Below are 13855 nucleotides of genomic sequence, written 5' to 3'. Positions count from 1 at the left end.
ATTTTTTTTTTTTTTTGTTCTTTTTTCACTCAGTGCAGCACCTGAGACAGAATGATGAAACTACTTCTATCAGGCTTTGGCGTTGCACAGAGAAGGAAAAGAGGCACAAAAAAAAAAAAAAAAAAAAGTAGCAGGTTATTTTATTTCACCCCTTGAGGCTCTGCAACTTCAGAAAAATTGACTAACAGGCTTACTTGTCACTTCCCACCTCTGCACTCAACATACCAAGCCACGACGATACTGTAGCTGACATGCTTTGATATGTGTGTAGAAGTCCGGACTCTCGGGGCCATATATATATATATCGTTCGACAGAAGCGACAAGACAAGACAAAAGGAGAATAAAAACAACAAATTGCTCTGTCTGCCCGTGGGTGGAATAAGAGCACTGCAATACTCCAGTGGCTGCAGTCGATTCAAAAGCAAACACTAAGTCTGTGCACACAGCTGGGATGAGTGTGTACGTGTCTGTGTGTGTGTGTGTGTGTGTGTGTCAGTTTCCCCTTCCATTGATTTTTGTCAGGGCGGGCCACCGTGCGAACAAGAGCAGATACCATTTGTATTGGTTTAAATGGAGAGCCGCGGTGAAGTGGGGAGGCTGGGAAACTGGAAAACGACTTCTTGTTCCCCCCGGAGGACAGGATCCCCCGAGCTGCAGGGAGTCAAGAATTAAAGGGGTAATCTGCGACATCCGTGTTGTTTGTGTTGCCTTGTTTGGTCTCCTAAGCACTTGCCACAAGGTGTCTCAGCAGACAGAGGCTACCTTTAACCAAAGATAAAGTAAAAGAAGGTGAACGGATGACAGGAAGATGAGACGATTCAACACATCCACACGGCGGCCATTTCACTGAGAGTTTGTCCCGGTGTTGTTATTCCATCAGTGCTGATATACAGCATAACAACACTCTGGGGTTTCAGTATTAATTATCTCTGTACTTCACTAGTGTTCGGTAATGACTGTTAATTGCATAAACACCCGAGATCTACATGACAATGTTAACAAACTTTGCACCACGTCGACATAAAGACTGACTTGTTTCTAAAAATAAATGAAACTGGGGTCCACAGACCACCAAGGCCAGTTTTAAGGACCCCCAGCAATAAGGAGAACAGAGAGAATTTCATTTTTATTAGAATTTCTACTTTAGAACAAACCAAAATATAGAAGTATGAGTCTTTTGATCTCGTGCTTTTAGTTTAATCATAGCTTGAATGTATCCACCACTGATTTCTTCTCAACAACAACAACAAAAAAAACTTCTTTGTGGATTAAATCTTCTCAAATTGATTGAGCTTTGTGGTCTATTGTGTATCTATTTTGGGTTTTTTTTGTTTGTTTGTTTTTTTTGACATGAAAATGTTGGTTAAATCTTTCCTTTCCTAACCTAAACCTAATCCTTATGAGTTAAATTGTGAGTGAAATTGTTAAATCATGAGCGATGGATAACATGTGGAAGGAGGACGGAAATGGGGAAACCAGTGGTCGCTTTCTTGCTTTTTTGCCCCCCACTGTTGCCCGGCAGTGCCCCCTGGTGTTGACCGGCAGCGCCCCCTGTTGTTGACCGGCAGCGTTGCCTCCCAGGCGGTGGTTTTGGTTCTGGTTCTGGTTCAGGAAGCTGCTTCACAGGCAGTTTTCAGGCTAAGAAAGTAGCAGGAGCAGACACCACGCTGGAAACACTGTTGGGAAACTGTTTATGTTTGTCACGATCCAATCTGTAGCTCCCGTTTAAGATTTCTGTTTAATACTTAGCTCCTCATGAGGCAAAAACACTCGTTTGTGTGTAACCTGTATGAATATTACACAGAAACATGTGTTCCAGTGAGGAGAACGTCACGTAAGGTCACTGAATTAACCAGAACATTTCTCAGGTCGGGTGAAAACACAGCAGCACAGCGAACGTTACACTGCATGCTTCATCACATCCAGTGGCGTTTACATCCACACTTTAATGAGTCCACCATGTTCAATTATATTTCAGATTTACTTTATGCTTTTCCTGTCATATCATGTAACTGTAAAACTATTGTTTTACCTTGAGATACGACCTGATGTCCCTCCATATTCTCGCTATCCACTAGTCTTTCACTTGTTAATAAGCTGGGAAGCGGTGAAATGTCAGACTGGTTATGTTTACACACCCTGCAGCCTGAAAAAACAGCAATAGTCGGGTTTCCATCCAAATCTATCGCAAATTTTAACCGAATTTTCAGAAAATCGGCAAAACAAAATGCGAATTTATGCGTGTTTTCATCCGCTTCTGTTATGTGAATATTTGGAGTTGGAGTTCATCGAGGTGAGCAACAGGTGGCGCTAATTCTCCAGCAGGGGGACATTATTATACCACTGCAAAAGAAGAAGGCGCGACGTGATGACGTGTTACAGGTGCCTCAGTCAAAAATCAAAACTTTGTTCTTTGCATTAATATTGTTTCCTTTAATTAGTTGAAGAAAAGTTAAAGTCTCTTCTTCGGTCCAAACAAACCGGCTGTTGCTGCCATTTTTCCATCTGCCCAGTGGAGCGGAAGTCACGTGATGATGAACGTCACCGTTTATTGGCTAAAACTGTTCCCATAGCAACTTATTGGCATTTTCCTTTGGATGGAAACCCACCTAATAAGACATGACAACAGCGTTTGAAGAAGGAAGATGGCCGCCGTGTGAATATGGTCTATGCATCACGGTGGTGTCAAACAGCGTGGCTGAAGACTCGGCTTCTCTGCTGATGGAGTTCGAGTTCCTCTTTTCTGTTTTTCTTTTGTTGTTGTTGTTGTTTTCGAGTGCTGCTATTGTAGTTCCTCTGCTCGTATCACAGCTGTGTTTGTCTGGCCGCCGAGCTGCTCTCAGATCAGCCCGGGCCTTGCTGATTGGGTCTCGGCTGAGGTGGGCTTCTTCGGCACCAACCTGACGTGAGAGGCTCCGGCGGAGACAAGCCTTCGCCTGGAGTTTCGGAGGAGCGCGGCGGAGAGATACTCTGTTAAAGTCGACCCTTAGGGGTGTGTGTAAAACTTTAGTGGTTCTCTCAAACGGCACAATCCTTCAAATTAAGGCTCGGGGCCACTTCCACCAGTGAAGGATTTGTTTACTTCTTCTGTCTCTGGTGGGTGGATGCTGCTGCTGCCTCGATTTCTGTGCGTCTGTCTTTTGCTCTTTCTTTTCTCACACTGTTTGCTTTTCATGTGTGTGTGTGTGTGAGTGTGTGTGTGTGTTGTAATGGCTCCGAACTTTGCCTCGCGTTCAGCCTGTGGGTCCAACAGGGTCAGATGTGAGTCACACCAACACACACCGGGGTCGGGCTGAGAGCGCTCGGAAAAGTTGCTTTTGGTCGAAATGTTTTGGTTTTGCATTCAGTTTAAATTTTATTCCAGCAGGGAGAGAAATCTGCCGGTCCAAAAAAAAAAAAAAAAAAAAAAAAAAGTGACACCTACTCTCGCAAAATGACTCATGGCACAAAATGGTAAAAAATGCAATTTTTTTTTTTTTTAAGAATAATTGGTAACGTGGGTCCTGGGGTAACAACACTGTTTACTGACTCGCTCCTCTGCAGTTTGGAGATACTGAATTTAACTTAATGATTCTTTCATGCTGATTGATAGTGCAACATTAAAATAATTTACGGCGGTTTGTACACACTTCTCTTCATAAAAACCTGCACACCTTGGACTCAGATAATATTTATATTAATGTGATGTTTCAGGCAGAGCTCTTTTTCAGTGTGTGTCATGCCAGCCAACAGAAAAAACACACACATTATGGATTATCCACAGGTAGTTATTAAACATAAACAACTTGTGTATTTCATCTCTTTTTCCTGTAAAGTGTCTTTGAGCACCATGGAAAGCGCTACACAAATAAAATGTATTATTATTATTTTTAGCATTATTGCAAAAAAAAAAAAAAATGAGCAAAAACATATATTCATGAACAATAATTTATAGATTTTTATTAATTTTTTACACGCCCACGCAGGCTTACAGTATGTCCTGATAACAACACCTAAACCTGTTTTATTTTTTATTTTTTTCCACACAGGTGTTATGCTGCTCTTATTCAACTTGCATATCATCACTGTGGAGTGAAAACCGCTTCTCTGCAAAATGTCAACTGTTCAGAAACTAAAATAAATACATAAATACATAAATAAATAAATAACAGTCCTGTTTTTTTGACTTGACAGCTGTGCACTTTTCAGTTTATCTAATTAGTTTTGAAAAACTAATTAGATAAACACAGGAGGGGAGGGTGCATTCTCAAAATAGTATTCAGAACAAAACAAAACAAAACATAAATGAGAAACTATTTTACACTGGGTTTATCGGTGCTGTAAAAAGCGCAGAGGAGCTCCTGGTGATGATTTCGAGTGCAGGATGACGGTCAAAATCCAGCAGCGTGCCACCGCCGGCTTGAAACTGCAGGAGAAAAGTTCACCGGCTGCTCTTTGTTTTCAAGCCAGCCATTTGTGATCTCTCCGAAATGGATTTACAGAGTGTCGGAGTGGGACTAAATTATTTCTTTCTCCACCGTCTGAAAGGGGAAACGCAGCCAACAGCAAATGCACGAGCACCTGAACGCAGCTGAAGTGTTGTTTTTGGCCGGAGCCAAACCCGCGGCTCAGACTCCGACTCCGTTAATTGACCTCAATTAGACAAACCAACAATTAGATCCAATCGACCTGAACGATAATGGCTCTTACAGTTTTTCCATTTCGGTCGATCCGGGGGAAGGTCGACTCGGCCCACGGTTCCTTGTTTCTTAGCAACACGCCGCTTCGCAGGTGTAGCGGCTGGACGCGCCTTGCTCAAGGGCATTTGATCGGGAGCCTGTTCATGTTTTCACAGCTGGGCCAGGGACTTGAACCGATAGCCTTCTGGCAACTTTTTTTTTTTTTTCATGTTCTGAATCTCAAACTCTCATTAAACGTCGGACCTTGACCCCTCGGGACTCTGATATGAAAAGATATTTTGGTTTGTGTTCATTATGGAAGTTGCCTTGGCGTCATACCTGTTAAATAAATTCCAAGTACTGACATTAAAAGACAATGGTATAGTAAACACCTGTACATATTTATGCGCTGCAGTGATGTCTAAGGAATTAACCCTTTGCAACTGGAGCAGATTCATGGAAAAAAAGGAAAAAACATTTGTTAAAAAATTTAAAAAGATTAAAAAAAAAAAAAAAACTGAAATGTATGTCAAAAAAGGGGAAAAATAATGGAATGTAGGTTAAAGGAAATGTACAAAAAAGAAAAATTAATGGAAAATATCATATTGATTGATTAAAATATGTTTTAATTATTAAAATGATATATGATATACAAAAATCAGTGAAGCTGGATTGATGTTGGGTTTGAGTTCAAATGCAGTTTGAAAACCAGTGCAGTGACCACCCAAGGCTCAGATACACTGTTAAAATGAAATCCAAGATTCATTTTTTCCTTTATTGTCAGCGCATAAGAGCTAAAGAACTATTTAAGGTGCCAAATGGATAAGTAAAATATTTAAATATAAAAAATGTTTTTTTTTTTTTTTAAAAGTGTTTTCCTAAACCTATAGCAATAAGATATAAACAATATAATAAAAAATGGTGGAAGCTATTAGCAGCAATTGGGGAATTGCAATGGCCCTCTGTGCTGCAGTAGTGCAGTTAGGAGTGTTTACATGCATCTCTAATGTGCGAAAAAAAAAAAAAAAAAGAAGAAGAAGAAGAAGCTTTCCACCGGCATGCTGCACATCACCTTGGAGTCGTGAAAAGAAACCTGCACTGTGGGCGTTACCGACACGCCGCACAGCACGGAAACTGAAACCTCGCCTTTCCACAGTCGGTTGGAAAAAAAATCCCACCATTCCTACTTGTAATTAGCACTAAGAGGCTGACTTGAACTTTTTGTCTCAGTTGGCGGCTCGTATTTCCAGTAAATCTGGTCAAACTTGAATGCATATGTAATATTTCTCCTTGGCAGCTGCGATACAGTGATGGATACGGCGGCACATGATTGTACCCCAGCGTTTATGTCCTATAAGCAGTGTTTGTGTGGACAGAGGTAATACGCTGCATGCTGACGGTTCACTGGCTGTTATCTAAGCAGCCAGTTTGCCTGCTATTCCCCACAGAGAGAGAGATGGCGACAGCTGAAATCAATTTAAACTCATTAATTATCAAACAAATTGATAATTAATTAGCGCTATATCTCATCACCACTGGGCCTGTGTTTGTTAGCATTTAGCATTAGGGCTAGTGCAGCTCAGTGAAGCTCGTCATCCAGCAGCACACAAGTGTATTTATGGTCTGCACGGAGATGTAACAACAAATGTGCAGAGAAAAAAACAACAACATCGATTATGATGTTTGAATTCTCACTTTTCTTCCTTTTCGTCGATAACGTTGCTGAGAGGTAAATGATTCTGTTATTTCCATAATGCTGGCAGGGAATAACTCCATTTATGTGAGATAGAAATGACAGCTGAACAGTGTGTGTGTGTGTGTGTGTTTATATGTGTGTGCATGCATGTGTCAAAAATGAGACGACTCTATATGTGTGTGTGCATGTGCTTGTGTGTGTGTGTGTGTGTGTGTATGTTATTAAATGGAGAACAAAAGGTGAGTCATTACACACAGCTCAGTGGCCTGGTTGCCATGGCAGCGTGTGTAAGTGCCCGCGAGTTAGCGAAGCCCCGAGCGATAAAAGCGACAGGGATTTGAACTCCAGCCATCACGGCTGCGAGACGAACACGAAAATCCCTTATCTGCTCGGCAGACGGGGGCAGAGGGGCCTGAGAGGAACCGAGAGCGGGAGTTGAACTTCTGCAGGAATGTTAAGTCTCTCCTTTTATTGGAGTTAATCTTCCACTCCGGAGTGCGGCGAGGACAGAAAGTATCGCGCGCTGATAGCAGAGCGGATCACAGGCTCGGCTGAATCAGACAGAAACTCACACCATCGACGCTGGGAAGACGAATCCCCCCGATCCCTTTAGGATTTAGGTGTAGCTTATTTGCACATACAAATGATACAACCTGGGACACAAAAAAAAAAACGGCATGGTGAGAAAAAGAAGAAGAAGAAGGAGAAGAAATGGAAGCAGTGCAGGTGAGACAAAGCTGCGAACCCCAAGGGGCTTGTAAAGACATCACACACACTTACACACACACACACACACACACACACACACACACACACAAAGAAGAAGACCGAGCGAGAGAAATAAATCAAGATGGCAAATGGAGACACAGGTGAACTGCGGGCCGACACCGAATGACATCAAGATGCAACAGAGAGCGCCGCGGAAACAACAGAACGGATGAATAACGAATGAGGGGAATCATTTAAAAATAATGATGCTGGGAAAGTGTGTGTGTGCGTCAGCGTGCGGGGTTCAAAGAAAACACATGGCAGAGGACGGGCGGCTGGGTTTGCTGGAGAGTGTATCTTAAAAGAGAGAGAGAGAGCGCCAGGATGAATAGTGATAATGTGTGTGTTGCATTACCGGGATGTGTTTTTTTTTTTTTTTTTTCTATCACAAAGACTGCAGGGTTTTAGGGGAAATGAATTAATTGCACTTTCCATCGGGAGCCGGGCTGTAATTTCAAACCAATTAATTTGGCGTTCATTTCCTAAATGCTACACAGTCATCATTCACTTATTGTAAATTACTGATGAAAAATCTCATCTCAAAGTGCTGTTTTGGTGAAAAGACTCACTCTCGCTTCAGACGGCGGACACATCTCTTCAAACAGCGGCTAAACTGCCTGAGCTGACAGGAAAATTGCGCGGAAACTGCCTTTAAGTTCCCCCCCCCCCGCCGCTTTGTTCTGGATGCGTTTAACCGTTTAACTGCAGCTTTAAATCGAGGGAAAAAAAAAAAAAAAAAAAAAAATCCTGCCGAGCCGTTAAATTTTACTGTCCACTAAACTGTCCGCTGCTTCACCATTCTCCTTGTTAAATTCCTGCAAACTGGTCCCCGGTCTACCATTCACTTTGTTAACTTCTAATGAACTGCCCACTGTTTATTCTAATGGGGTGCAGTGGCAGGAACGGCTCCCTGTTCTCAGTTGGCGAGTATTTCATGTCAGGCAGTGATATGGGAGCGATTTAAGAACAATATTTAAATGTATGGATACTGTACATCTTGCTGTACTCATTAGTTATTGTTATCATACACAAATAATGCCTTTTAATGGGGAAAAAATCAGCTTTAGTGAGGCCTTGTGATGATCACTACTACTGTTACAGCTGCTTGTAATAATGACGATAATAATAATAATAATAAAAAATCCTCCATGCTGAGTAAATGCGTAAAGTAACTGGGACTTGAGCCAATGCTGATGCCGGTGACTTTTTTGAGGGGAGAAAAAACTCGCTCACCCATAAGACGAGCGCAGTGGTGCATGTGCACATGGGTGGGATTTGGGATTTGAACAGCAAGTACAGAAAGGTACTCGGCTGCAAAGATGAAGATGGGATCCACTCTGGAGATAGGAATCATCCCAGCGAGGCGGTGAGACGATAACGGGATTTGAACCCAGATGGCACAGCCTGCCGGGTTCTGGGTGAAGGACAGTGAGTTTCCCTCTCAAACTGCGAACACAAAACCTTCACTGTCGGGCCGAGACGATGAGAGGGATTTGAAGCCAAACGGGGCGTCAAATTAAAGTGAGAATAAACCACTTTTAGAGGAAAAAAGAGGGGACTGGAACCCATAATCAGAATAGAAGAATGAAATATTAGCATTTACAAACCAGCTGAACAAGAGAAGGTCAAACAAAACAACAAAAAATCAAACAGTAAAAGCAATGCTCAGGGTCAAAAATCCAACATCCAACAGTGAGAATTCAAACTAAAGGGTCAAAACTCAAAACCGAATGAGATCTAAACCTCTTTTTGACGATCAGAACTCACCGATCTGAACCCACCCTCGATGCTAAAATTCACCAGGCGGGACGACACAACCCAGACATGGGAATCAAACCCACACTGAGGGTTTGTAGAGATTTGAGTTTTGACCAACGTTCACCCCGCCGGACTGTAAGGAGGGAGGAGGCCGTGGGGTCGAGGCCCGCGGCTGAGAGCAGAGACTCACCCATCCGGACGGCGGAGAGGGTGTTGGCCTGGCTGAAGGAGAGCGGCGCCGTGGTCAGCAGCAGGAGGAGGACGTAAATCGACAGCAGTAGCGCTGGCAGAGCCGGCATCTTCCACTGCTCCTCATGGAGAATGGTCTGCTGGCTGCCTGTACCGCCACCTGGAGGACAGGAGGACGCATTACAACCAGAGCACTTTGTACTGTACCACATACATTGTACACTGCAAAAACTCAAAATCTTACCAAGATTATTTGTCTTATTTCAAGTCAAAAATGTCTTATTTCTAGTCAAAATATCTCATTATACTTAAAATAAGACATGATCACCTCAGAAATAACTTGTTTTTAGATGATTTTCACTTGTTTCAAGTGAAAATTTTCTTGAAACAAGTGAAAATTAGCTTGAAACAAGAAACAAATTTTGCCAATGAAACAAGCAAATTTTCAGTTGTGACACAAGTAAAAAAGTGAAAATTTGCTTGTTTCAAGCTAATTTTCACTTGTTTCAAGTAAATTTTCACTTGAAACAAGTGAAAATTGTCTAAAAACAAGTTATTTCTGAGGTGATCATGTCTTATTTTAAGTGTAATGAGATATTTTGACTAGAAATAAGACATTTTTACTTGAAATAAGACAAATAATCTTGGCAAGGTTTTGAGTTTTTGCAGTGTTAGGTTATCATATCGCCACCATCATATCATATATCATGTCATATCATATCATATTAGAGAGAAAGGGCTGCTGCCTGTACTGCCCCCTGGAGGACAGGAGGATGCAGTACAACTAAAGCACTTTGTACCATAACACAATAACATCATAAAAAATAGCATAGCATGTCATATATTCTTATCTTATACAGTGTTTCCCATTAATATATGTAATTTAATGTAGGTTAACTTATACCACCAGTTTCAAAAATGCCATTATTACACTTGTTATGATCATTTTAGCGACCGTTACATTCATACTAACTGCATTTCTTTTAAATCAGTCCACCCAGACATGCATCACATTATATTTTCAGTCAAACACTAATGTGCTCTACACCGTGAAAACAAAACTGAAATTATCACCACTTTTTCTATACAGCCCTATGTCGAACTGTTGCGTTTCTGTAAAGCGCCTTCAGATAACTTCTGTTATGATTTGACGCCACACAAATAAAATAAAACTGAACAGAATTGTCTCCGATGAAAAAAAAGCTGTCACCGTCATTAATTCATTCATCGCCAATGACAGGTCCCACCCTCCAACACCCACCCACCACAGACATATTATGAGCCTGTGGGAAACACACTGTCACATCATATCAAACAATAAAACCATGCAGATTTCACACAGTTGTCTGAATAAAGCACAACTTACAGCGCATAATATGTCAAATCAACACAGCAGAGCATAGAATAGAATAGAGTAGAGTAGAATAGAGGTAGGCATGTAGTCTCTATATGCGCTGACACATGTTTTACAGGGCGCTTTATTGCAAACACAGCCTGTAAATCCTGTAACGGCACGCGGCCCCACAGCCAACAGTCGGTAAACACACAGCGGCTGCACAGCTGATCTATAAAAACTCATATCTTGGCACGAGCCGTGGCTTTCTTTATGATCTGCACAGCATCGCTCTAATGCCATTCATTATTCTGGGTGGAGACGGCGAGGCATTATTGTCTGTGGAGAGTTATAAAGCGGAGGGCTGTATGGTGTGTTATCCACATGTGGTGTATTATGTGTGTGTGTGTGTGTGTGTGTGTTACCCGTGCGAGCACATATCATCAAAACCAGAGTCACATGCAATGAAGAGAAACCTCACCGCTGCAACAGTTCATAAAGAAGAAAAACAACCAGAAGCAACGACGGGAAATGGAAGATGGAGGGACTGAAAGAGAGAAAAAGCAAAAAAAAAAAAAAGAGGGGGAATAAGATCGTAAGAGACAATGAGGGGAAAGAGAGAGAGAGAGAAAAGGATAGAGGAACTGAGGGAGAGTGAGAGGATAAATGAGTGCGCCAGAAAGAGAGAGAGAGAGAGAGAGAGAGAGAGAGAGGAGGCAATACAGTGAGAATGAGAAGAGTGAGAGAATAAGAGAAGGAATGAATGCTCTCAATCCCGTCTGAGAGAGAGAGAGAGAGAGAGAGAGAGAGAGAGGGACTGAGAGAATAAAAGCAAGAAAGGGAGGGATGGATGGAGCAAGAGGAAAGAAAAAAGAATGAGAGAGCGAAAGAGGGAGGGCGAGAGTAAGGACAAAGGGAGGGCGAGAGAGCTCACGTGATAATAGAGAGGCAAAGCAGGAGAGAGAGAGAGAGGAAAATAGGGAACGAGAAAGGGAGAGTGAATGAGAGGGAGAGTAAACATGAGTGAACAAAAGAGTGCGCAACAGAGAGAGAGAGAGAGAGAGAGAGAGAGATTTAAAATGGCTGAGTGAGGGAGCATGACGAAACGAGTCCGCATCTTCAAAGCAGATTAGAGCGACTGAAGCAGGACTTTTTTCATTAGCGGATGCATTAGCCGCTTTGTATTTGTGTGTGTGTGTGTGTGTGTGTGTGTGTGTGTGTGTGTGTGTGTGACAGTGAGTGTGTGTGTGTTTTGCATTTAAACTTCCCGAGCCGCCGCAGTGGCGACCGGGGGCCACGAAACATCAACATCCTACGCCGCTCAATCCCATCATGCAACTTCATCTCTGGTCTGGACAGTGGAGTTCCTGTGACCCCTTTGCTCTTGATAAGTTGAACCCGTCGTTAAATGTTTATCACCGCCCCGCCGCCGCTGCCGCCGCCGCCGCCAAGGCGTCCCGCATGAATTTAAATTAGATTCCCCAAATGGGATTCAAATGGAGCCGAGCGGATCCGGACAGGCTCGACGGCGGAGAGCGAGACGGGGCGACGCAGAGCCCGGAGATGAACAGGGACAGATAAAAACAACATGAAGTGAAGGAGGAGGGCAGGCTGGGGCGGGGCGAGAGAGAGAGAGAGAGAGAGAGAGAGAGAGAGAAAAAAGCATGGAGACTCAATTTCAGAGCAGCTTTTCATCGTTACAGATCCCGGTGATGATCTACCACTCCGATGTTTTCATCAGTAATTCAGCGTCCTGGTTTGAGCGTGCAAACTGTTGACTGTCGGCAGATTAAAGAAGAACAAGCTTCATTGTCATTGTACAAGATACAAGGACATTTCATTTAGCAGCAATTCTTGTAGCAGCAACAATCGTAGAGTGGCATTAAGTTTAATAAATCTAACGGTAAAGTGCAGCAAAAAGAATACTGTGCAAAGTTATCAAAAGGTGCAATAAAAAAAGAGCAGTCAATGCAGTAGTCCATGGTCGTGGACAGAGAGGTAGTAGTGATGAATCACTCCATTCGATGGGAAGAAATTACTCAAAAATCCTCTCATTCAATGGGGCGGAATTGTGCAATTTTTGCAACCCAGTTTACCCAGATTACAGGAATTACTCCAAAATCCCCATCGAATGGAAACGGGTTTCTATTGGCTGTCCTCTGGGGGCCCCCGCCCACCGCCTCCAGACCCAAATTGCACGAATTGCTCCCAAAATTGCCTGTTCTAACGGGCGCCCCGCCCCCTCTTTCAGACGGGGGAGTGAGGTTGCTATGGCAACGAGGGCTAAAAATTAATATATTTCAATATTGCCATTCAATGGGGTTTGCCATTCAATGGGGTTTGGGGAATTACCCAAACCCTAACCCTAACCTAACCCTAACCCTAACCCTAACCCTGCCCTGGTGCTCCCGATCTACAATGAATCACTCCATTCGATGGGGATTTTGGAGTAATTCCTGTAATCTGGGTAAACTGGGTTGCAAAAATTGCACAATTACGCCCCATTGAATGAGGGGATTTTTGAGTAATTTCTTCCCATCGAATGGAGTGATTCATTGTAGATCGGGAGGCAAAAATCTCTCAGAGTCAGAGCAGCTCCGGAGACAGAAATAATTTGATTGGATGAGTTTAAGATCAGTGGGCAGAGCCGAGAACCAGTTTTTTTTTTTTTTTCTCTCTCTTTTAAGTGCCTTTAGATGAGTGTTTTTACTACGAGATGTTCACGTGGCACTTGAAGGTCAGTCGTTTGCAAAGGAAAAGAGAGAATGACTCGATGTTCTTAGCGGTAAAACATACGATGTGGAGGGAGCTCAGCACAAACACAAACAGGAAGTCCTTCGAGGCACTACAAAGGCAGAAAGAATCACCTGAAGAAGCCTTAATTGCGTGTACCGTGTTAACACTGAGGTGAAGCCGCGATGGCCTGGGTTCATCCGCTCTCTCTGCATTTCCAGTCTCTCTCCACTCTGACTGCTGCCTAACGGCTAATTTTGGACCAACGTCAAGTGCACAGGGAAAAAGGCAAGGCAGGAATTAGTTAGCTTACTGCTCTTGCTACAAATAGAAAAAAAAGCAGTTTAACCATGCTAAGGTTAGTTTAACCAGTTTAACCAGGTTAGTTAATGCAAGTTCAGACTAGCTATAACAGCCTGGAGCCAGCTTGTTCCTGCTTGCTTGTTTCCTCAACTTTATAGGTATACCTTATTGCTTGTGTCTTATGATGAGTAATAATGTTTTTGTTTTTTTTTCCCAGTAGTCCGGTTTGTCCAAGATTGTCCTGGAAAACACTAAAATGTCCTGGCTTTCATCATTTATTTATTTTATTTATTTCAAACAAAAATAAAATGCAAAACGAAAAAAACAGAATACAAGCAAAAAAAGAACAGTGTCCGAAAAGGAGCAGGTAAAAGTAAAACTTATATTACCGTGCCCCTTTCTTGCTTAATAAAAAA

General features: G+C 42.6%; 1 protein-coding gene across 1 annotated transcript in view; it reads right to left on the bottom strand.

Annotated features, from left to right (window-relative positions):
- LOC115368309 (glutamate receptor ionotropic, kainate 5-like) overlaps window positions 1-9196 on the bottom strand; it is a 133037-nt gene extending 123841 nt beyond the window's left edge. The window contains exon 1 of the mRNA XM_030064371.1: window positions 9072-9196. Coding sequence (XP_029920231.1) covers window positions 9072-9180 — 109 coding nt within the window. The 5' untranslated portion in view covers window positions 9181-9196. The remainder of the gene's footprint in view (window positions 1-9071) is intronic.
- Window positions 9197-13855: the final 4659 nt, after the last annotated feature.

Source organism: Myripristis murdjan, chromosome 11, assembly GCF_902150065.1.
Source record: "Myripristis murdjan chromosome 11, fMyrMur1.1, whole genome shotgun sequence".
NCBI classification, from domain to species: domain Eukaryota; kingdom Metazoa; phylum Chordata; class Actinopteri; order Holocentriformes; family Holocentridae; genus Myripristis; species Myripristis murdjan.
This window is presented reverse-complemented; position numbering and strand designations above follow the sequence as displayed.